This window comes from Phaseolus vulgaris, chromosome 4 (genome assembly GCF_000499845.2).
Source record: "Phaseolus vulgaris cultivar G19833 chromosome 4, P. vulgaris v2.0, whole genome shotgun sequence".
Classification (NCBI taxonomy): domain Eukaryota; kingdom Viridiplantae; phylum Streptophyta; class Magnoliopsida; order Fabales; family Fabaceae; genus Phaseolus; species Phaseolus vulgaris.
The window spans coordinates 3,491,203-3,515,840 of record NC_023756.2 but is presented as its reverse complement, the minus strand read 5'-3'; the positions used below and the strand labels follow the sequence as shown (position 1 = coordinate 3,515,840).

Below are 24,638 nucleotides of genomic sequence, written 5' to 3'. Positions count from 1 at the left end.
TTTAATATTGTACTGATATTTTAACATTCGATCTTTTTGACCGAGCTGATCGAGTTCTGTATTGACGTGCAGGTCGACCAACACACTTAAACCATTAACGCTGAAAGTCAACCAATACACCTAAACCATTAACGCTGAAAGTTAGTAGTTAAATTATCATTAACACTACATGACAATCATGAAATAGAAACTAATTTTTAGAGACCAAAATAATTAGTTGCAATAGTAACTAAATTAGAGACCATTTTAAAAGCAAAATAAAAAATTGGTTTCTAAATTAGTTTCTATTATTGTTAAATAGTTTCTAACTTGGTATCTAATTAACAACCAAGGTTTTAGAGACCAAATTTAGAAACTAAATAATTGGTAGTTAAAACCTTGGTTGCTAATTAAATACCAATTTAGAAACTATTTAACAATAATCGAAACTAATTTAGAAACCAATTTTTTATTTAGTTTATAAAATGGTCTCTAATTTAGTTACTATTGCAACTAATTATTTTGATCTCTAAGAATTGGTTTCTATTTCATGATTTTCTTGTAATGTAAGAACTAGGTAATACACCCCTAACTATGATTCACTCCATTAATCTGACCCAATAAGGTAAGCCCATTAAAATAATATAAATAGCACACTTTCCATTATTATTACCGTACACTTTCTTTCGAGTGTCGAATACCCATTTTACTGACTTGAGCGTCGGAGTACCTTTTACTGGTACCCCCATTCGACATTCACCTGAGATAGGGTGACTGAGATCTGAAGGAATACCATTAAAGCGAGGAAGACCACACTGAAGCTCTGATAGTTTGCCTGAAGAAAGGAAGGAGACGAAATTATTCAATAGTTCTTTAGGTCAGATCTTCCTAACAGGAATAAATATGTTTATGTTTATTGTTGTAAATTAGAGGAAAATAATATTTTGCGTGCGTTCTGCAGGAGTTTGGCAATACTCGTAAACCAATTGGGTTCATACTGGATTTCACTTAGATTTTGAAGATCCCTAAATAAAACCAATGAAACAACAGTTTCGTTTTCTTCTTCAAAAGACTATATAAAACAAATTCAAGAGATAATATAGATTAATGAACAATATAATATACTTGGGAATAATTTTTTTTAGTCAAAATTTATAACATAATGTTTTTAAAAAAAAATTGTGCTAGAATATACCATGAATAAAATAAAACAGAGTCATATATGGTCATGTGAAAGTTGACAAAAGGCAAAACAACATTAATTATAGATAGAAAATTCCTAAAATGGAATTTTTTTAAGTTATTCCAAACAAAGTATAGATACTTCTAAACAAAAAAATGCAAACCACAAACTGACACCATGTATGATAAAAAAATATGGACAAACATATTCTTTTTTTTTTCAATAGACAAACATTTATTTCAAAGTCTATGAACACATAATCATAGATAAATAATTTAGACTAAATTATAATTTTGTTCACTCTATACTTTCGAAGCACAATTTTGTCTTTTTTATTTTAAAATAGAAACATCCAGTTTTCCATTTAAAAAAAAAATAAGTCATTTTAGTCCAACGGTCTTAATTAAAAAATTTACATTTAATATTTTAATGTAAACTCTCATGTCACATACTGCAATAAATATTCTCTAATAATATTATTTGATTTTTCTGTAAAAATTTAAGAAATTTTAAACGACTATGTGGAAGTAAATGATAAAACCATTCTAATCTTCTTAAAATAAAAAAATAATAATCTTAGTATGATGTGAATTGGAGTGTTTTACATGAAAGTTAGTATAAATGTATTAACAGTTTTAGATATATATGTATTAACAGTTTTAGATGAGCTCTATAAAACAGTTTTATATGAGATATTTAAACTTATTTTGTTTTAGATATTTAGATATATATGTATTTAGTCTCTATTTTGAAAATAAGTGGCACCAAAATTGCAAAAACAAAATTTGAGTACAAAGCTTTTATATATATATATATATATATATATATATATATATATATATATATATATATATATATATATATCAGTCAATCATTTATTTAAGTTTAAATATGTTTTTAGTCACATATTTTTATTTGGTCTTTTGTAGAAACTATTTAGTTTCTCTAGTGTCATTATTTGTTATCTTCAGTATATTATGTTGTATTAATTAAGTGTTTATTTATTGAAAAAAAATACCAAATGACATATTAAATATATTAAGCTAATAATATGTGACATCTAAAAAAATCTTAAAATTAAAAAAATAATATAATCTATTAATCTTAAGATGTATATTCAAAGTTACTCCCAGTTATCCACGTAGATAATGTAACTCTAAATAAATACACAAAGTTATGGTAATTTCTCCTAGAGATTAAAAGCATTGAGTACAATATCTCTCCTCAAAGTATTTTTTAGACTATACAACAAAAGGTTGTTAAGTTTATAAAGCTCATTTTCAACATAGAGGATATGAAAGTATATAGTTCTTGAATTAAAGATATAAATATGAGTTTTCTCTCTATGTCGTCTACAAGACGAACTGGATACTAAGCACTTGAAGTTTTTCTAACTTTTCGGCATTCACATATAACTCTTTCAAACAAATTTGATCCTTGGTTTTTTCTTCGTGGGAAAATTTTATTTTATAGATGTCCAAAAAGGACTATTATAGCTTTGAGTGCTTTAGAGGATCTTGTGTCAAAGCTTTATCATAATGTTATGACTTTATGTTGACATTTTTTGTTAATAAAAAAGGTGTGTGAGCCACACTATTTATCTATGTTAAATCTCGACTTTTGTTGACAATACCATATTAAGCATATGCATATAGATGATTAAAACTTTGTGTCAAACACTTTCATGAGAAGTGCTCTTGGTCAATTGGTATCTTAGACTAGGTGCGTCTTGTGTTAATCACATGTAAATAACACTTATCTTGTGTTTTATTCTTGAACTAGTCAAATGCCTTTGTTAGACTTGTTTGGTCTTGTAGCATATCTATCTAATGACACTGTCTTTAGCGCTTTTAGGACCCACCTAGTCTCCCAAGTAGTTGTGTCTACTAAACCTTTCATTTTGATACTTCACCAATTGTGTCTAGTTAGATTAAATTTGATGTGTGATTGATCTAATCGATATGATGTGTGTATTGGTTGGACATAGACCCAACTGGATTTGGTCTTGTCCATCTTGATCCCACTTTAGCCCTACTCGACATAGACCCAACAAGACTCAGCTCAATCTTAGCCTAACCTAACCGAATCTCGATCGAATCTGACCCGACCTGGACCCAACACCACTCGATTGAATGTAGGCCAAGTCGAATCAATTTGACTTGGACCCGGAACGACTTGACTCGACCAACTTGTCTCAACCTTCGTCTTTAGCTAGCTCGATCTAGGCAGCTTGGACTGACTTGGCTCGACTTGGGCCCAAGTTGATTTGACTTGACCTAGGCTCGGGCTCACTTAGCTTAACCTATGATTGGGCTGACTTAACTCGACCTGACTTGGACTAATAGAGCTTAACTCGGGCCTGAGATGACTTAACTTGAATTTGCCCATGCCCACTTAGCATGACTTGTGCCCATGCCCACTTAGCTTGACTTGAGCTCGAGCTCCCGCAACTTGACCCAGGCTACGTCGACCCACCTAGACCTAGGTCGGACTGACCTTGCTTAACCAAGGTATGGCCAACTTGGTTCGACCTAAGCCTAGATCAACTCGACTCGAATTAGGCCAAAGCCCACTTAACTTTATCTAGACATGGCTGACTCTACTCGACTTGGGTCCAACCAACTTGAATCGATGTGGGCTTAGACTGACTCAACATATATGGAGTCTGGCCGACTTGGCTCAACCTAGGTTCGAGCTAGACTTGAGCTCGAACTGAGTCTACTTAAGTTGACTTGACTCGATCTAGTTTTGGGCCGACTTAACTCAATGTGTGTCCAAGTCAAATCAACTTGACCTGGGCATGGGTCGAGTGACTCAACTTGGGCCTGAGTAAACTCGACTTGACCTGGGTCCAACCTGAATCAACTCGACTTGATTTGTGTTTGAGTCTACTTAATTTGATCTGAGCCTGAACCGATGCTACCTTACTTGTGTCTGACTCAACCTACCATTTCATAACTTGAAACAATTGAGACACACCTGATTTTTTTATTTTTAAAATTTAAAAAATATCCAATTTATATCTAGTTAAATATATTTAATTTAAAATCCAAAAAATATGAATTTAGATTTGAGATAAATTCATTACAACAAACTTAAAATAATATAAATTTAGATAATTATAAATTAGAATCGATAGTTTCATTTTTTTTTAACTCTAGTGGCACACTTGAATCATTAAGGAGGTAAAGATGAGGGTGGTGGCTTTTCTGTTTGGGTTTGTGTCTCGGAGAGCAAACGTTGAATCCGAATCATTGCAAGACTCACTTTTTCCATCTTATTGTCGAAAAAGATGATGATGGCTCACTTATAAATGACAAACCTTTCACAAAACTCGACCAAAAACTTGTACAAAACATGAAAGTTATGATACTTTTACAAAAACATGCTTCCAAACCAATAAGCCAAGCCACCTTCATCTTCAACTCTCCAACCTCATTCAAAGTTACCATTATTGTCAACTCCTATTTCTGTCCTCTTAAAATTTCATGAAAATATACAATAAACAATAGTAAAATACAATAAACAAAATGAATTAAAAATTATAAAATATACATATTAATTTGCATCTAATTAATAAAAAAAAGGAAAAAAATACTACATATGACAACATAGGCTAATTTGGCCTATTTTGATATAATATGTTGTCAACCCACCAAAAATGGATGGAGCATACTCACTCCTCCTTGTTATGTTAGATAAACTAAAATCTTGACACCCTCAATTATGTTTTTATTTTATTTTAATATATATATATATTAATATATTAATTAAAAGCACACTTAATTGTAAATATCTGAATGAAACAAAGTAGAATAACATAGTTTGTTGGTGGCATTTGATGTTGTTTGTTAGTCTCACTATTATATGGTGACGATGATGGAAGAGATACTTCATTTCCACCATCACATTCCATCAAACATTTTCACATAAAATATGATCCAACTTTCACATTAAATAACATTCTTAGATTCCTTCTAACTCACGAACACCCACTTTCCAATTTCCCACAAACACCCCACCTCTCTCTATGTGGATTCTTTATTAGAATATATATATATATATATATATATATATATAAAAGCAAAAAAAAATGTATAAGTATATCAAAATTATAAAACTGAAAATATTAGAAAAATAAAGAAAGTAAGAAATAAATAAAAAAAAATACTACTAAAACTATCTTATTTATATGTTAGTTTTATCATATGGGACAATTTTCTATTTCTACACACTCTCTCTTATTATTGATTGACCTATGAAATAAGACAAAAGAATCGGTTTGATAGAAATAAACAAGCAAAGTGAAGAAAAAATAAAATAAAAGAATAAATGCAAATAGATAAAATAAATAAATAGAAATGTTTGTTTATGGAAAAATAAATGAATAATAAATAAAAATGTAATGAATTTTTTGATATTTTCACCCCATCATAGAACAAAAAATATTTTCACCGATTCCATCTTATTTTCATCTTTGCAGAGAAGACATAAATATGCAAAATCAAACCCAAATCCAATTGTGGAATTTTGAAGTGTGTTCACTCGCCAGCAATGAAATTTGGGAAAGAGTTCAAGACCCATTTGGAAGAAACCATCCCTGAGTGGAGGGACAAGTTTCTCTGCTACAAACCATTGAAGAAACTCCTCAAACACCACCTTCCTTCAACCGCTACCACCACCCCCATCAACCTCCCTCTTCACCTTCTCCCACAACCCTCTTCCCCTCAACTCTTGCAGGCTTGGTTTGTCAGGATTCTCAACGAAGAGCTTGAAAAGTTCAATGATTTCTATGTGGACAAAGAGGAAGAGTTTGTTATCCGCTTCCAGGTTCTTTCAGTTTTTGCTATGTACTTCTATTTTCTTATTAGTTTCTGTTAAAATGGATGATTGGTAAACGGCAAAGGCTTTGAATTTCAGTTGTGGTTTCATCGCAATCCTTGATATATAAGAAAATTGCATAAAAATGTAGCTCGTGTGGCCGGAATTGTGGTTGTTGAAAAGCCTAAAGCTTTGATTTTGTGGGTGAAATCACGATTGTGGACTGTTTTTTAAAAGCTTGAAATCGTGTTTGCACAATTGGGTATTTGAGAAAGCTCTGGGCTTGATCAAACCCAATTTTTATCTGTGATGGGCACATGGGATGTCGGTATTCCAAGTGCCCTTTTGTTTAGAAGTCAGAAAGGTTTCATTTTTAAGCTGTTTAAAGTAATTAGGACATGTGTCTAACTTAGTTACTGTCATAGATTTTATGTAAAACAAACATATCCCAATCCACTACTTTTAATTTCTATCAAAATGGGAAATTGGTAGTCAGGAATTGTGTTTGCACAATTGGGTATTTAGGAAGGTCTTGGCTTGTTCAATTTTATGCTGATACAAGGAAAGTTTTACTAAGCTATTGTAACCTTAAAATTAGTTGGGTTGGTTTGGGTTCTGCAGAGAAGCATGCCTGGAGATGTCTGATACCTTGTGGGTTCTTCAAGTTTTTTAATAAATATACAAAATAATCTAGTATGACATAACCTTGGTATGATACAAATTTGTACAATAGCTTTTAGTTGAAAGGGTGAATGGAATCAATACTCTTTGTTGGTCTGTTTATAATCCTACTATACAATAGTCTGTCATTTCATAGAATTTATAGATTTTACTAACTTACAAATGGTAGGTAAGTATGTTTTTTCATGGATATGGCTTAGAATTGAGATTTATTCTCTCTGTTTTCTCTCCAGTGTGTTGTATGTAGCTCCTATGAAGGCACATAAATTATACTGATTTTCTTCAAACAATTTGATTCTCAAGTTTGGATCATTATGATGAAAAACAAAATGACACAAGTAACTATTAGGAATTAATATGCGACAAATTGATATATATTGTTCTAATATGTAGCAAATTGAAATTTACTCGATTCATTCAGTTATAACATTATTAATACTAGACCCCTCTATGTTATTCCTGCAAGCTGAATGAAGCTTCTCATCTAGTGCAAAATTTATCCTAGTTTTAATGTGAGATGACATGGAATCTTCCATGGCACACCTCAGTGACCACATAACTATATTGATGGCGGTCAAGAGTGTCTGGAGCTAATCTAATGTATGCTTTTCCTACTTTAGGGGATTAGTTATTGATATTTCAGTCATGAATTGTGTACTGAATCCAACTGGTGCGTGGAAAACAGATCAAAATAAAAGATATTGCTGAATACCTAGAGTGTATATTTCCATTATAATATCATTTATTGAAACCATGTAGCTATGTATCTTCCCTGATTTTTTCCTGAAACATTGAACAGGAGCTGAAAGAGAGAATCGAGAGTCTTAAAGATAAAAGCAGCCAGAGGGAAATGTACACATCTGACTGTGAATTCAGTGAAGAAATGATGGACATCAGGAAGGACTTGGTTACCATCCATGGAGAGATGGTGCTCCTCAAAAACTACAGTTCCTTAAACTTTGCTGGTACATCATCTAACTAATCTAATATCTATCTTTTTATATACGTATGGTTTGTGAAGTCTCCACTTTAATGTGGAAATGCCATTTCTATAAGGTTTCTTGTTATGGCACATGCATATTACCTGATTCATGTTGTGTGTTTGATGGGGTTTCAGTTAGGTAATTGTTCATTCTAAAGACATTAACCTCTTATCACTTCCACAGGACTAATTAAAATTTTGAAGAAGTATGATAAAAGAACTGGTGGGTTGCTGCGTCTTCCTTTTACACAATTTGTTCTTCGTCAACCATTTTTCACCATTGAACCCCTCACAAGATTAGTTCATGAATGTGAGGAAAATCTTGAACTGCTATTTCCCCTACAAGCAGAAGTAATCCAATCTACTCTCCCTCCAGAAAATCCGGCTAGACCGCCAGTAGATAGCGCAACCAAGGCCTTACCTGAGCCATCCTCAACTCTTGGGGAGGAAACCATGTACATATATCGTAGCACTCTTGCTGCTATGAGAGCCATAAAGGGTCTTCAGAAAGCAAGTTCCACTTCCAATCCATTTTCATTTTCTTCCCTCTTTAGCAACCAAGATGGTGATGGCACTGGTGCTGTAACAGCTGAAAACTCAGCAGCAAATTCTCCGGTGACTTTGCCTAATGAAGCAAACACTGGCAAAGAGGGAGCCAATTCTGTGTAGGATAAGTTTTCTTTCATGGTTGCTTCTTGTATCTTCTTTTGAATTGCTTTTTCAGCCTTGTTAGTGGAAACTAAATGAAATGGGATCTTTCTGTTCGTATATACAATAAAACATGTTTGCTAGTGAGATGCACTTTCTCTAGCATTTTTAACCCAGAAAATAATACCTCAACAATGCCTTTTTTTTTTTTTTCTTTCCTTTCACTTAATACCACTCTGCTTCCTTGTAACTCTTGCTGTTGAAGTTCTGAATTATGACGATAAGTGGTAGCATTGTAATATAGTAAATTTCACTGATACCTCTTGAAATAATTTGAGATTTCATATGACCCCTACTTTTAGCATTTATAACATATTTCTTATGGAAGTACATGGTATAATGTAACTCTTAGGCAACAAGGGGTGTGCTTGAAATGTATAGGGAGTGTCTGTGTAACCTATTTCAAACAATTAAGGAAGGTAAGTATAGAAAATAAAGGTGAAAAAGGAGTTATTACGAGAAATTTTGACAAAACTGAAAATGGTGCCAATGCAATTTATTCCTTATGATAAATAAGATCAAAGTATGAGGAAGTATACTTAACATTCAACTTTTGGAAGTAATACTTAGCTACTGTTCTTTACATTCCACTTCTTTGTAACTCTTGCTAGACAACCAAAATTTTCCTCACTAGATAACAACCAAGCAATATTTGTACACACTTGTGATTCTTTGTATGGGATCAAATAATTCTTATGGATTATGATTGAGATACAAGAATTAAAAACAGATTGCTGAATTGTAATTTACAAGTAAAAACTAATATTTGTACACACTTGTGACTCTTACTGTTAAAATAGAAAGCTTCCTATGTCTTGTGAGCAAATTTCTCACCCTTTTTTTCTACCTATGCATGACCATGTTGTCTCCACTTTCCTTCACCCTATCTTTTCTGGCCCTTCTCTCTTCTTCATCTTCATGTTTAGTATATTCCGGTTTTTTTTTTTTTTTTTATGTAAGTGTCTTTATTATCAAATCTCCTTCATCTGCATTTTTTCCTTTGCTAATCTGATAACTCTTTTGTAAACTTTTATTCACTATCATTTAAATCATGTCTACCAGAGTGCAAATCAAAGAAAAAGAAAGTGTATGACAACATGGTGGAAGTTATTTTCCACTATAATTTCTCCATGAAACTCTTTCAATTCAATCCATCTACACATTTTGTTTTGTGTGTATATTTGTTTTCATTTTTCCATGAGATTCTTTCAATTCAATCCATCTACACATTTTGTTATGTGTGTATATTTGTTTTTTTTTTAAAGATGATTATAGCTACCAGAAAATAATTTTCTTTTAAAAAATTGTTGTGGTTAGCAAATATACCAACTCAAATCGAATAAATTTTGAAAATAAATTTCATTTAGTGTCGTTTTAAATGAATTTTAAAATAAAAATTAGTTTTAACGCAAAATTAATATAGTTAAAAATCAATTTAAAATTAGTGATTCATTTGTGTTGCTTTAATCCATGTTACATAGGGTCAATTTTTAAAATGATACTAATGAATTAATGTCTATAATTGTAAAGTTCACTCTATATGTAATATTAATACAACAAAATTAACTAATTATAACCGTCAATTTTTACTTATTAATGTCAATTTTTTACTAACACTAAATTCTTAGTACGACTATTAAAATCCTTATTTTTAAAGTCTAAGAACTATGTTCAATCTTAAATGAAAATTAATAAACCTGAATTTGTTTTTATACAAAATCACCAAATTTTATATGAAAAAATATGTATGAATCATATGTATTCTACACATGTATTATGTCTTCAAAGGAAACAATACACCTGCATGAAGAAGAAACTAGAGATATAAGATGTGAGAAGAGAAAAAGAGGTTAGTTGAAAAATGGTTTATATAAAATGTTTGATGTAAATCAGTACATATACATGAACACATTATTATATTGATTACAATTACATCAGAGATAAATCAGAAGTATAACCAACCCCATAATTTTATTCAAATGTATGAAGCTTGTTAATGAAAAATGCTGTTTGAAAATTCTATAACACTTTCATAAGAACTTCCACCTTCACTAATGGCCCTTAAAGCCAAACTCTTCCACTGCATGACATTACTCTTGATCCCTTTGCCTTCCTCATTCTCCATCACTTCTCTTATACAATGCTTCAGTGTTTCTCCTTGCACAATCTTTTTCTCATCAGTAGGAGCTCTAATTCCAATCTTCCAAACATCTGTCATAAGCTTTGCATTTGTGGCTTGATCTGACCAATGAGGTATTGCAATTGTTGGAACTCCTAAACACAGAGTTTCTAATATGGAGTTCCAACCACAGTGTGTCACAAAGCATCCTATAGCCTCATGAGCTAAGACTCTTAATTGGGAGCACCATGTCACTACCAAACCCTTCTCTGATCTCTTTTCAAAATCCTTGGGGAGTTTGGTCTCTTCTGAGGCTCTCACCACCCACAAGAAGTAACTGGAACACTGCTTCAAACCACAAGCTACTTCCTCCATTTGCCGTTCACCAAGCATGGCCAAACTTCCAAATGATACATAAACAACAGACCCTTTTGGCTTACCATCAAGCCATTCTAAGCATTCTTCACTTTCAAATTGTGCAATGCCATAATCTTGGTCATCCTTGTATTTCTTGTCCAAGAACATAGATGGTATGTTTGGTCCAATGTTCCTAAATTTTGGCCAAATCTCAGTAAACCAATCTGCTACCTAAAGTCAGTTTCCATTCACCAATCATTACCATGAACCAAAGCTTTTAAATATATAATACAATTCTAGTATATGTATAAGTCAACAAATCAGATATTAAATCATTTTATATTAATATAAGTTTTTCATACATGATCTAAACTAAAAATCTTGTTAAAGTATTTGATAAAAATGAGCATGAATCATTAATCTTTTAAAATTTGATGCATGCAAAAACTATTCTGTACTTTCTGATATATTAAACAAGTTAGATTTTCTCAAGCCACTCTTCTAATAATGTCACAACAACACATAAATTGGGTGTTAACTTTCAAGTTTTGTATCACTAAAAATGCATTAAAATATGTTTCTTTATTAACAAAAGAATGAAATGAATAACTTAAAACATGAACATATACTAATGAGATTATTCTTACCTCTTTATCCAGCTCATAAAATGTGTTGCACAGAACCCAGTCAGCTTTGTCTATATTGCAGAATTGATCTGCAAAGAAATCAAGATAATATGGATGTTGTGCATATGTGAGAAGGAAAGAGGGCATGTCCTGAAGCTCAAGTTTGGGCAAAGCAGGAAGAGAAAACTCATGTTGTGTGAGGGGAACTTGCAGGTTTCCCAAGTGAACATGATAGTATATGCTGTTCACTGTCATATTCTGAGTGAAGAAAACTGCTGCAACTATCTCAAATCTCTTCACAACATCCAGTGCCCAAGGGAAGAATGAATCATAGACAACACAATCAACATGCTCATCTTTTGATCTTCCAAGTTTCTCAAGAAGCTCAGCCAAAGATTCTAACCCCACTTCACGAGACCGATCTATGAAGGCCTTGTGGCTATCAGCATCATGTGGTGGTCCTCCTTGGTCAAAACCATCTGATATGGTTTCAATGGCAATGGAAGGAGGCACTCTTTTCAAGTTGTTGCAGTAGAAACGGGTTGTCACAAGTGTTATTTTCACTCCTTGATGTTCCAACTGTTTGGAGAACTGAAGCATGGGATTGATGTGGCCTTGAAGTGGATATGCTAAGACCAAACAGTGAGCTCTTCTAGCCATCTTCTTCTTCTCCATTTTCTCCATGAACTGGTTCTGTGTGATGGAGGGAAGGGTTGACTTATACACCAATAAATAACAGTTTCTGGACGGCAAAATAATGTGCAAAACACAACCTTATATATAAAGTTCATGGCAGAAGTAAAGAATTTGTGTTGCTCAAATTGAATTTAAATATACGAAGGAAACATGGTTTATTCATTTATTTATTTTTCTTTATAAATGTTGTTTATTAAAATAAGATCTTTGACCTTGTTAGAGTAGACTTTTTCAGTCCATTAAGAAAAGAATGTGTATATTTAAGGGTAGACTCCATTCCTAAACTCGTTTATTTGAAAAAAATAAAAAAAATAATTATATTTAGTTCTTATATAACTTCAAAATACATCGGATAAAGAAATTTATACGAATAATACAAAAGTTAAATTATTTAAATCATTAAAAATAGAAATTTCAAGTTTCTATGTCCAATTCTTTAATATTCTTTCCTCTTCATCTTCATCACAATTCACATTTCATCACAATTCACATTGGCATAAAAGTTATATTTTCAAGATCAAATGCATCTAGAGTGAATATTTTGACCAGCAAGGCCTCTTTAATTCAAATAAAATGATATTGAATCTAAATATTTATCCAGTCACATTTTTTCTAATAATAATTACATTTCACCTTTTACTATTTTCATTAATATCTATGTGAGGCTTCCATCTAAAATCCGATTTATTTCCTAAAATATTTTTATTTCTATTAAAAATAATAGAATATGCACTTATATTAATCCTAGTTGAATTTAATCTACTTTTAGAGATTTCTTAAAAAATACACTGCTTCAAAATCAATTTCTGCCAAAATAAAATAAAGTTTGCAGAAAGTTTTTTCAATTAAAAAAAACTGCACCTCAATTAAATAAATAAAAAAATCTAATTTGGAACCCATCTTGTATTCTGCAGCGCAATTAAAAAATTGAACCCTAATTCCCTAAATCACACCACATAACAATGGAACCCTAATTCCACACCACCCATCTCTGTCCTTATATGATGAACGGCACCTCCGGCACCACGTCGACCTGCAACCCGAGACTACCGCTATCGCCGCACGAACGCACGAACGTACGAACCGCCACCACCCCGCGACCTAACCACCACTACCGCGCGACCGTGTTCGTTCCCTAATCGCGCTCCCAAATCCTACCCCCAATTTGTTCCCAAATTTGGTTGTTCTTCAAATACCCTAACGATTCCAAATCCCCAAATCGCAGTTGCAAAGCGCGACTCCAAAATGTTAGTGAACTAGATCACCGTTCGACGTTGTTCAGGTGCCTATCTCCCTTATCGTCTCACACGTCGAATATCTTTTACTGTGTAGGTTCTTTTTTTTCATTGAAAGTAATGGGTTAAAGATACTGGTGCTGTATTACTAAACGAAATTTGAGATTGTTATTTTTTTCATCTTGTTAACTGTCTGAGATGAATACCACCAAGAAAGAATAAAGAAAGATTTTGTTTGAATTTGAGAGGAATTGAATTGGTGTAAAACAGTTTTATTATCTTGTTCTTTTTAAGTGCACCAGAATTTTATGACAAATTGAGCATATGTAAGGAACTGGATTAGTGTAAAACAATTGTAAACTGTGTTGCACAAGTTACTTTGAAAGATGTCTTGTTCAATGCTGCAAGTGGTCAAGTTTCTTGATAATGTAGTTATTTGTTAACTAAATTTAATCTTGAACAGGCCATTTAGCTTTGGTGGCAAGTTGACTCAAACGGCTAAGGCAAGGAGATCTCCACTAATTGACCATTCCCAGGTAATGAAACAAACCAACCATAAACTATTTACATTTCTGGATATAATTCTTTTGTTGAGTTTGTCATATAAGTGTATTTGTTGAATGACTTGATTGCTGATGTTGGTTCTCTGCATGGTTAAAACTCTTTCTTGAAATGAGAAGGCATTGAAAGAAGTGAGAATTATCTTATTCTAATACTCTAGTCATGATCATATGCGCCAAATCCTCATAAATGTATTTTTCATTCCGTATAAGAGGCCCCTCCAATGTCCCAATATAAAAATATTACTAAATAACCTGTTATATCCTCCCTTTCTATTACTGAATCAACATTTTCTATTATACAATTTTCTATAGGCATTTTGGACTCTCAAATTTAGCCTCTAAGCATCCTAATTCTGACTCAGTACAAGTCTCTTATGGTTGAATTCCCCAATTTCAATCTTTTCCTCATCAATTTTATGGTTTCACTTCTATTCCCTTTCTCATCACAGTCAAGTATAAATTTGATTCAAGCTTCTCTCTTTCCATCCTCCACTTTGTGTTCTCGGAGAGACATAGGATTTCAATTGGTTTTCCTCGGATCTCTGTGGTATAAACTGTGTAGCCCGGTTTGAAATTTTGTTTTTTGATATTTAACATTTGTTGCTATTTTAGTGTTTTTTTTTTCTAATTGAAAATGGTATTTTAGATTTAGGTTTTCCTTTGATCATAGAGTTTCTAGCCTGGATATTTCTCTTGGTTAGTTACTGTGTTAATTGCTGGGATGGTTGTGAATATGATCTCGGTAATTTTTGTCTTTTTTTTAATGTAATTTTGTGTGTGTTTGCTCTATCCATTGTGTCAAACTTGTGCTAGTGTCTTTTCTAATTGCATGGGTATTGTTGTGATCCGGCTAACTTGTTGGATTCCGATTTGGCTGAGATTCCAGAATTTTAAAGCATGATTTTGATGCTTTGATATCATATATGGCTAATATGTTGGTTATCTCCTTGTCTGGGGGTATCTGCTTGGTAGGACTTCAGTTTTGGAGATATATGGTGATATATGGTGAAACAAATGGGGAATAGGGTGCTACATCAAAATGGCAAAGATGAATTTGAGCCACAAGTTCAAAGAACTTGTTAACCTTTTGAAACTCTCTGCCACTTCAAAGAGTCTAAGGTTGGGCAAAACAATCCATGCCCAATTGCTTGTTTGCAACCAAACTTCAAAAGATAGTGGCATAACTCAAATAAACTCATTGATCAATCTATACTCCAAATGTGGTCAATTAGAGTATGCCAGAAAGCTGTTTGACAGAATGCCCCAGAGAAACGTGGTTTCTTGGAGTGTTTTGATGGTGGGGTATTTGCACAAAGGGGATGTTTTGGAAGTACTTGGGCTATTCAGGAACTTGGTTTCATTGGACAGTGCATGCCCCAATGAGTATATTATTACCATTATTCTTTCTTGTTGTGCAAACGGTAGGAGGATCCAAGAGGGGAAGCAATGTCATGGGTATTTGTTTAAGTCCGGTTTGTTGTTGCATCAATATGTAAAGAATGCACTTGTTCACTTGTACTCTAGGTGCTATCATGTGGAATCAGCCATGCAGATTTTGGAAACAGTGCCAGGGAATGATGTGTTTTCTTATAATTCTATCTTGAGTGCACTTGTGGAATCGGGGAGTAGAGGAGAAGTTGAAAAGGTTCTGAACAAGATGGTGGATGAACGTGTGTCTTGGGATGGTGTTACATATGTGAGTATGTTGTGTCTTTGTGCTCAGATTAGAGATTTGCAATTGGGTTTGCAGATTCATGCGCAGTTGATGAAGACTGGTTTGGTATTTGATGTCTTTGTTATTAGCACACTAATAGACATGTATGGGAAATGTTGTGAAGTTCTAAATGCAAGAAAACATTTTGATGACTTGCAAGATCGGAATGTGGTTGCATGGACTGCCATTTTGACTGCATATTTGCAAAATGGATATTTTGAGGAAACTTTGAATCTATTTACAAGGATGGAGCTAGAGGATACGCATCCAAATGAGTTCACTTTTGCAGTTCTTCTAAATGCTTGTGCAAATTTGGTTGCACTGACATATGGTGATGCATTACATGGTCGTATAGTGAAATTAGGGTTTAAGAATCATCTCATTGTTGGAAATGCTTTAGTAAATATGTATTCCAAGAGTGGCAATATTGATTCTTCATATAGTGTGTTTTCAAATATGATATATAAAGATGTGATTACATGGAATGCTATGATATGTGGTTATTCCCATCATGGACTTGGTAAACAAGCTTTACTAGTGTTTCAAGACATGATGTCTGTGGGAGAATGTCCAAACTATGTAACCTTCATTGGGGTACTTTCTGCTTGTGCCCATTTGGCTCTTGTGCAAGAAGGGTTCTACTATTTTGATCAACTAATGAAGGAACTTAACATTGAGCCTGGATTGGAACATTACACGTGTATGATTGCACTTTTGGGTAGGGCTGGTCAACTTGATGAGGCTGAAAACTTTATGAAGACAAAAACACAAGTCAAGTGGGATGTAGTTGCCTGGCGCACTTTGCTTAACGCATGCCATGTTCATCGAAACTATAGTCTAGGGAAGTTAATTGCAGAAACTGTGATACAGATGGACCCTCATGATGTAGGAACATATACATTGCTATCAAACATGTATGCCAAGGCAAGGAAATGGGATGGAGTAGTGAAGATTAGAAAGTTGATGAGGGAAAGGAACATTAAGAAGGAGCCCGGTGCGAGTTGGCTAGATATAAGAAATGACACTCATGTCTTTGTTTCAGAAGGAAGCAATCATTCAGAGTCTACTCAGATTTATGAGAAAGTTCAAGAGTTGTTGGCAATGATTAAGCCACTGGGGTATGTGCCTGATGTTGGTGCTGTGCTGCATGATGTGGAAGAGGAACAAAAGGAAGGTTACCTTAGCTATCACAGTGAGAAGCTAGCATTAGCATATGGCCTCATGAAAATACCTCCACCAGGGCCAATCCGAATAATTAAAAACCTTAGGATGTGTGATGATTGCCACATTGCTGTAAAATTGATCTCAAAGGTCACAAATAGGTTGGTAGTTGTAAGAGATGCTAACCGTTTTCACCATTTTAGAGATGGATTGTGCACATGCAATGATCTTTGGTAGCAATATGAGGAAATTTCAATCCATGTTTGTTTGAAGTCTACATGGTGTGTTTTGTGGAGCGTAAAAGAACTTCAAATCAATTTGCATGAGTTGGGAGCTTAAGGATATCATTTTAGTTTGAGAATGTCAATCAAACATGGACATATATTTACAACAAAATTGTCACTATGGTGTTTTGAAGGTATCTGTATATCTTGAAATCAACTCCATTTTAAGGTTTCCCAATACAAATTTGGTGGCTTATCTAAACGAACTTAGTAGGTTTGAATGTTGGACCAAAAGTGAAAAAGCTTGACCAATACCAAGTATTTCTCACATGAATTTCTTGATTTGATTAACTTCATTATATATTTAATTTCTAATTTCTTTGGGAGAAGAGAAAGTACTTCTTAAATACAGATATCTGGTCAGTTTTTTATTTTTAAAGTATTTTTTTGTAAAAAATCAAATTTATGTTTTTTTTTGTAAAAAAACAAATTTATGCTTTTTTTTTTAACGTGTTTGTCTAATCTGTTTATTTTAAAAATAAGTAGTTTTCAACTTATTTTAATAAGCAAATCTTATCTTCTTAAATATGTGATTTTAAAAAAAAATCTTATTTCAAAAATTGGCACATGATCTCAAGATGTATAAATATGGATCATCCACTCTTATTATTTTACTTCTGAATTTTATTTTGTCAAAATAATTTTTTTGTCTTTGGTTCAAACAAAGAATAGAGTAAATACTCAATTGTTCCCTAAAAGATGAGTTCGCTGACTGTTACTCATTAAAATTTTCATATAAATGAATCATTGAAAAACTTATCTGCTTACATGTAAGTCCTTTATCTGTATTTAATACTTGATATGCAGACACAAACTTTTCTTTGTATTTGATACAAAGGGACTTAGTGCAAGCATATGAATTTTTCAAGGACCCATTTACATGAAATTTTTTAATTTGGAACCTACCAGTCAGTGAACTTTGCTTTGTATTTAATACAAAAGGACTTATATGCATCATGCTTTTATCTTGCAAGTCCAATAGGAACATTCTTGATCAATGCTTAGATTTTATTAACCAAATGCTTTTGGACGTGACACCCATAATATTAGTATCAAAGCTAGGATTGGAAGCTAAGAGGGTTGATTGTGTATAGATGGTTGTATGTTTTATGACAACGACTTTTGGAAAACAAGATGGAAAGTTAGTTAAATCAAATTTGTCACAAGCCAAGCATGACTTCAATACTGAAACATGTAACAAAAAAGAAGTTTCAATTAAGGCAATTTTCTATTTGCCTATAATCCTAAGGTTACAAAGAATGTCTGCATTGTTTCAAATTGCAGGACAAATGACATGGCATGGCACCATGAAAAGAAAAGAACTTCACGAGTCTTATGCCATCCATATGATGGCATAGCTTGTAAGCACTTTGATCTAGTACATCTAGATGTTTCTATAGATCTAGGCAATGTAAGACTTGGTTTATGTTCTCATGGGTTTAATCTATATATCAAGGCATCTTCTTCACTTTATTTTTATTGGCCTGTAACTGTTACCGTATATATACAATCTTCCACATGAAATGTGCATGTCAAAAGCTAGTATGTTTTTGTGTTGCCTTATACCAAGTCCATCTTATCCAAAGGCCAGTATTGATGTTTATTTAGAGCCTTTTATTTATTGTCTATCTAAAGAAGTTATGGGGTGGTGTTTTGACATGATGTTTCAAGGAAGCAAATTTTATATGAAGAAAGCAGCTTTGATGTGGATTATTAATTACTTTCCTGCTTATGTTTTGTTGTCCGGTTTGGGTACTCATGGTAGGTTTGCCTTTGTTCATTGCATGGAGCATAAGAAGTCCTTCACATTACATTATGGCAGGAAAAGTTGTTGGTTTGACTCACTGTAGGTTCTTACCCTACGTTTATCCATTTCAGAAGAACAAAATGGCCTTCATAAAAGGAGAAGTTGAGCAGGATGGGCTGCCACTAAGCTACTTGCACTACTTTGGCATAGATTTGAGAATTTTCCAAAAAGTCACAACTTTGACATATTAATTTAACCAATTCTGAATGATAATTAATTAGAAGGGTCTCCTAATAAATCATTCAAATAAGTTTTCAAAGATGAACAATAATTTAAATAATTTTAAAAACATACTATTACTATAGTATTTGATTCAAGCTTCAATCTTTTAATTCTCCTCATTGCATTCTTGGCATGACATAGAATTTCAATTGGCTTTCCTTGGATCTTTGTGGTAGAAACTGTGTAACCGGTTTGAAATTCTGGTTTTTTTAATATTTAACATTTGTTGTTGCTATTTTTATTGTGATATTTGCTAACTGGAAATGGATTATGATTTAGGTTTTCAATGGTCATATAGTTTCTAGCTGGGATAATTCTCATGGTTAGTTACTATATTAGTTTTTGGGCTGGCTGTGAATATGATCTTAGTAATTTTAGTCCTTTTTTTCTTTATGTGATGTTTTGTGTGATTGCACCATCCACAGAGTCAGACTTGTGCCAGTTTTTTTCTTCAAGTGCATGGGTATTGTTGTGATTCTGTTGACTTGTTGGTTTATGAGTGGAGGTGACTGAATTCTGAAGAATGATTTTCATGCTTTCTTATTATTATATATCTGTCTAATATGTTTGATTATTTCCAGATCTGGGGTATCTGCTTGGTAGGACTTAAGTTTTGGAGTTCAGTTTAATGTCTGAATCAGAATCTCAGCTTCCTACTGCCTTTGGTATGTTGTAATTTTCTGGCTTCTGATTCATGTTCACAGATTGTCTGTGGTTTATGATGTGTTCATTCAAGTGGAGATTTTGATAATTGGACACACGCACACACATGAACTTCCCCATTTTGATGGCTATTGAATCCAAGGTTTTAAGTTGTGGTCACAGTATTGTCATGATCCTTGTTATTGTGGTTTAGTGTGACTGATGTGTCCACAATTGTGATTGTGGAGACTTCAAAAGCCTTGATATTGTAGTGAAAATAATCGCCTTGAACTGTTTCTTTCTAAACCCTAAATCCTAAACCCTAAACCTTTCTTATGTATGGGTTCTTTGATTAGTGTATGATTTTTCTTTCTTTTTTCTGTCTGCATATTCTTTTCTTCTTTTGTGTTGGTCAACTTGGTGTAATATTAATTGTTCTGAGGAATTGAGAATTGTTTTGAGTTGACATTTTTGATTTCTTTCCCACGTGCTCAAACCAGTTAATGATACCTTTTAATAAATTGAACTCTATCTTTTCAAACAGAGATAAAACGCTGAAGGGCATAATTTTGATTGCTGCAGTTTTTTGTTATGGGCTCAATATGGTTCTACTAGTTCTGATGTTTGCTTTCCTTTGTCTGTTTTGTAGTTGCTGATGTTCTAATGTGGAAGAAGTGGCAGGTTTCCTTGGGTGTTATTGTTGTTGCCACAGTTGCCTGGATCGTGTTTGAGTGGACCAACTTACCATTTTTAACAATTTCTTCAGATGTCTTACTGTTTTTGATCATACTGTTGTTTCTGCGTGCTAACTATGCCGTCCTTAGAAATAAGTATGACTGCCATCCTTTAATTGTATTTTTTTTTATCGTTTTCAACTTTAGAACTGTCATTTGTATCCTTTTCTTCTCATGCAGACAACCACCAACATTACCTGAACTAGTTGTGTCAGAGGAGATGGTTAATAATGCAGCAGCTTCCTTTCGGGTCAAAATCAATAATGCTCTTCTTATAGCCAATGACATCACTATTGGCAAGGATTTTATAATTTTTTTCAAGGTTAGTATGTTTCATTTTACAGCCTTTTAGTACTGTGGCTTGGGGAAGTGTGACCTAAGTAAATAATTAGAATTTCTTTTTCTAAAGATATTTTTAGGTTTTGTATGCTATTAGGATTACTCATAATTTGGCAATGGCCTTATCAAACATGCTGTCAATAGTCACTACCTTCCTTGAACTTGCTCTGTTGAAGCAACTCCTTCAAATGTATCATTTGTTTCAGTACTATCTGTGGGCTTGAGTTTTTTCTTTTCTTTAGCAACGTGATTTTTGCACCTAGAATTAGAAATGAGATTATGGTAATTATCAATATTTTGTATGACTTGATGGAAAATTAACTGAGATAATTCAGTGTATATTGTCTACTTGACAGGTGGTTATTTGTCTGTGGCTCTTGTCTGTCATTGGCAGCGTCTTTTCCTTCTTTACTCTCGCATATATTGGTATGCTTTCAATTTGTGATGTCTCTCGCTGAAACCATCCCTTTTCATTGATCGATAGTAAATTCAGTAATATATCATTTTTGGATGTTTCACTTGATGCTCGGCTTTCCTTTCACTGCTTTATCTTTTGTTTGGTTTTTGGTGGGTTGTGTTGAAGGTCATTTATATCCAGCTCTATGCAATGTACTGTAATCCTTCGTTGTATGTGCTTTTGAACTTTTTTACCTTCATATCACTGTACACACATACATTGGATGTTTTGTGTACTGAAAAGCCATTTTGACAGCCAATTATATTGAACATCTCACGTCTGTTTTTAGTAGTAAGTTCTGAAAATATGCTTGAGTGTTATTTGCTAACATAATCCTTTTACAAAAACAAGTGGTGTATATTAGCCAATGCTTATAGGATCTGCTAATGTATACTTACATTTTAGGAGTACATTCACAAACTATAACTACAATAGATCTTAAAAATACAATCGAATATAGTTTGCTAACTTACTCCTACAAAATAGAAGTGTGTGTGTACTCACTTTTTTTTTTAGTGAGTGTGTTAGCAAACTATAATTACAGTAGATCTTAAAATACACCCATGTGTAACTTTCTAACATACTCATCTTAGAAAACAAATTGGTCTATCTTAGAAAAAACTTTTATTGCATACATTACCCTTTGTTAATCTTTCTTATATATTCACATTTCTTCCTCTTTAATGGTGACAGGAACCCTTCTTATGATTACCATCCCTGTATTGTACCGCAAGTATGGAGGTTATGTAGATAAATGTTGTGGAGTTATAAACCGCAAACTTCCAAGACGTTATAGAATAGTAGATAGAAATACACCACAGGAAAAAGACTCTTGATTTCCAAGGTCTTCCAACCCAATTCATGTTCATTGTGAAATAAACCATTCCATTTTGTTGTTTGTTGTGTTGTTTAGAATCGTACAAAATTGGCCTTGTGTAGGAGACAGCTTGTAGCTTAGGTTGTTGTCTGATCATGTCAACTAGTGGCAGTTTTCATTCTTCTGACTTCTGATAGAAAAATTGGAAACTTTTGTGTACATAGTTGGAGTACTTTGATGTAAAATTTGGTGATGTTTTTGTGAAAACCTTGTTGAAAATTTTATAGGAGTTGCACATTGTCATTATATGTTGTTATGTGAAGCTTCTTACTTTTCAATGCCAGATATGTATGTTTTTTAACTGGGTTTATAAAATGTTAGTCACTTCATTAACATCATATAATTTGTTAATCTACCATTGTTGCACCATTATTACAGCAGAAGAAGAAAATAAAGAGAATGCTGCAAAGTAAGAAAAGTGAAAAAAAAAACTCCTTCTAAAAAATGCATTATGAAAAATATTATATATGTTCTACAAAATTTATTCTGAAAATATTATTTTACAAAGTGTTTTCTGAAATTTTCGGAAATCTCATCTTATTCCACAAAAAAGTATGTTATTCCAAAATGTATGTTATGAAATATATTTCCATGAGTTCTGGATAGCGTCTTATGGAAAAACTGAAACTTGTAATTTCTTAACAAACAAACAAGAAAATTTTAAAATTATAATGCTACCCTCCAATAAAAAAAATACCAAAATAACAATACTGCTTACTGCTAACTTTAACAAAATTGAATCTTCTTTGTAGCCTACTAAATTACTACTAAATTTTGTAATTTTAAGTTTTTATATAACAAGTCTCATTAATAATTTCACAAATTTTCGTAATTTTAATCAATAATAGGTATTTAGTAAACATGTATTAAAAAAAATGTATTACTAGAACTTTCTTAGATGTCCAAATCTGAATCACATTTGGTGGCTCAGGCTCATTGTCTTAGACAGTATGCACATAACAGAAACTTGGCAAATTCTTATTGCACTTCCATAGTTTCATATCACACTTCCATGTTTTAAAATATACCGAAATTTTTCATTCCAAATTTTAATTTATAATTTGAAATATAAAATTTTACATTTTGGATTATAGAATTAGGAATACAAAATTTATATTTCAAATTATATAATCTAAAAATATAAATTTGTATTTCAGATTTTACAATTAAAAATATAAATTTTAATTTGTGCTATTTTTAGATTATTTAAAATATAAATTTGTTTTGTATTGTGAATTGTAAATCCAAAATAAATTATATTTTAAATTGTAGAATGAAGAAGTTAGGTGAAGAATTGGCCCACAAAAATTTCTTTTGCTCTTCCCTTACCTTCTTAGGCATATTCCTCTTTCCATTCCCTATACTTTCCCAAGAGAAACCCTACTATTCTTTGTTGCCTTATTATGGATCAAGAAAACATCAAGAGTACTTACTACATCCTCAAAAACCATGTTCTCACTTTTCTTCAAAGAAGCAAAAATTTGCAATTTGGTTGAACAACATTCACTTGGACCCTCACTTCATTCCATCTTTGGCTGCTATTCAATTTTTTTAATCAAAATTGGGAATACAAGTGGTTAAAAGTTCTAAATTAAATAGAAATAAGATAATAAATAATATAAAAAAAATGCTCAAATTTATTATCTTCAATTTTTAAGTTGAAATAAAATCTTATAATTTTATATCTTTTCATAAATTTTTGCATAAACCCTTTCATTTTTCTAAAGGTGAAATCAATTTTTTCACTAGTTAGTAGACTAATTTATAGGAGGTGTTCTATGTTAGTTTCTTCAACAAAAATTGATGGTTCCCGTATGCCAATATAGTTCCACATTGCTTAGGAGTCGAGGTCAAGGGCAGTTTATATACTTCCTCCTCCCTCAACTCACTGAGGCGTCTTTTTAGGACAAAACCGTGAAGGAGCACCGACCACTAAAGCGAACAATACTTCGGATGCAGTGATTGACCTTAGCGATGCTGCCCAACGAACTTGAGGTCGGAACATTGGCGCCCACCGTGGGCCCGAAGAGGCTCCTTAGCCCCTCAACTAGGGGGATCCACTCCCCTTAGACCTTGACTGGGGGGCTTGTTCTCATATGCCAATATAGTCCCGCATCGCTCAGGAGTTGAGGCCAATGGCAGTTTATATACTCCATCATCCCTCAACCCACCGAGATGCCTTTTAAGGACAAAACCGTGACGGAGCACCGACCTCCAAAGCGAACAATACTTCGGATGCGGTGATTGACCTTAGCGATACTGCCCAACGGACTTGAGGTCGGAACAAAAATAATCTTATATATATATATATATATATAAATTACATATGAGTTAAAAGTTAATACTAATGATATTTATATTTATGATAAAAGTTCATCCAACTTTATTTCAATTTTTAAAATATTAAACATGAAAGATATAATGATAGACAGTCTAAGAAAGCAAGACCCA

At 32.9% G+C, this 24,638-nt stretch overlaps 4 protein-coding genes across 6 annotated transcripts; 3 read left to right on the top strand and 1 right to left on the bottom strand.

Annotated features, from left to right (window-relative positions):
• The first annotated feature begins 5,614 nt into the window (after positions 1–5,614).
• LOC137836913 (SPX domain-containing protein 4) lies at positions 5,615–8,475 on the top strand. Its single transcript, XM_068645707.1, has 3 exons — positions 5,615–5,992; positions 7,464–7,629; positions 7,831–8,475. The coding sequence occupies exons 1-3, from the start codon at positions 5,717–5,719 to the stop codon at positions 8,313–8,315; spliced, it is 927 nt and encodes a 308-aa protein (XP_068501808.1). The 5' UTR covers positions 5,615–5,716; the 3' UTR covers positions 8,316–8,475.
• Positions 8,476–10,184: 1,709 nt separating this feature from the next.
• On the bottom strand, positions 10,185–12,210 carry LOC137836912 (mogroside IE synthase-like). Its single transcript, XM_068645706.1, has 2 exons — positions 11,478–12,210; positions 10,185–11,061 (listed from the first exon to the last, which is right to left on the bottom strand). Exons 1-2 carry the CDS (start codon positions 12,138–12,140, stop codon positions 10,348–10,350), a joined length of 1,377 nt encoding a protein of 458 aa, XP_068501807.1. The 5' UTR covers positions 12,141–12,210; the 3' UTR covers positions 10,185–10,347.
• Positions 12,211–13,314: 1,104 nt separating this feature from the next.
• LOC137836910 (pentatricopeptide repeat-containing protein At5g39680) lies at positions 13,315–17,083 on the top strand. 2 transcript variants are annotated; one of them, XM_068645703.1, is made up of 3 exons: positions 13,315–13,434; positions 13,851–13,923; positions 14,931–17,083. In XM_068645703.1, the coding sequence occupies exon 3, from the start codon at positions 14,990–14,992 to the stop codon at positions 17,060–17,062; it is 2,073 nt and encodes a 690-aa protein (XP_068501804.1). In that variant the 5' UTR covers positions 13,315–13,434; positions 13,851–13,923; positions 14,931–14,989; the 3' UTR covers positions 17,063–17,083. The 2 variants fall into 2 exon arrangements, with proteins under 2 accessions (XP_068501804.1, XP_068501803.1); XM_068645702.1 differs by having other exon boundaries at positions 13,321–13,434; positions 14,923–17,083.
• On the top strand, positions 13,325–22,433 carry LOC137836911 (reticulon-like protein B16). 2 transcript variants are annotated; one of them, XM_068645704.1, is made up of 7 exons: positions 13,325–13,434; positions 13,851–13,923; positions 19,720–19,803; positions 20,430–20,610; positions 20,695–20,836; positions 21,210–21,279; positions 22,004–22,433. In XM_068645704.1, exons 3-7 carry the CDS (start codon positions 19,767–19,769, stop codon positions 22,144–22,146), a joined length of 573 nt encoding a protein of 190 aa, XP_068501805.1. In that variant the 5' UTR covers positions 13,325–13,434; positions 13,851–13,923; positions 19,720–19,766; the 3' UTR covers positions 22,147–22,433. The 2 variants fall into 2 exon arrangements, with proteins under 2 accessions (XP_068501805.1, XP_068501806.1); XM_068645705.1 differs by lacking the exons at positions 13,325–13,434; positions 13,851–13,923 and adding an exon at positions 17,108–17,243.
• Positions 22,434–24,638: the final 2,205 nt, after the last annotated feature.

Bases quoted from the DNA above. Each gene is read 5' to 3' on its own strand.
- LOC137836912 (XM_068645706.1), bottom strand. From the start codon at position 12,140: ATGGAGAAAATGGAGAAGAAGAAGATGGCTAGAAGAGCTCACTGTTTG. The intron at 11,062-11,477 runs GTAAGAATAATC...AACTGACTTTAG, and splicing joins TTTATGAGCTGGATAAAGAG to GTAGCAGATTGGTTTACTGA.
- LOC137836910 (XM_068645703.1), top strand. From the start codon at position 14,990: ATGGCAAAGATGAATTTGAGCCACAAGTTCAAAGAACTTGTTAACCTT.
- LOC137836913 (XM_068645707.1), top strand. From the start codon at position 5,717: ATGAAATTTGGGAAAGAGTTCAAGACCCATTTGGAAGAAACCATCCCT. The intron at 5,993-7,463 runs GTTCTTTCAGTT...AACATTGAACAG, and splicing joins AGTTTGTTATCCGCTTCCAG to GAGCTGAAAGAGAGAATCGA. The intron at 7,630-7,830 runs GTACATCATCTA...TCACTTCCACAG, and splicing joins CAGTTCCTTAAACTTTGCTG to GACTAATTAAAATTTTGAAG.
- LOC137836911 (XM_068645704.1), top strand. From the start codon at position 19,767: ATGTCTGAATCAGAATCTCAGCTTCCTACTGCCTTTG. The intron at 20,611-20,694 runs GTATGACTGCCA...CTTCTCATGCAG, and splicing joins TATGCCGTCCTTAGAAATAA to ACAACCACCAACATTACCTG. The intron at 21,280-22,003 runs GTATGCTTTCAA...TAATGGTGACAG, and splicing joins CTTTACTCTCGCATATATTG to GAACCCTTCTTATGATTACC.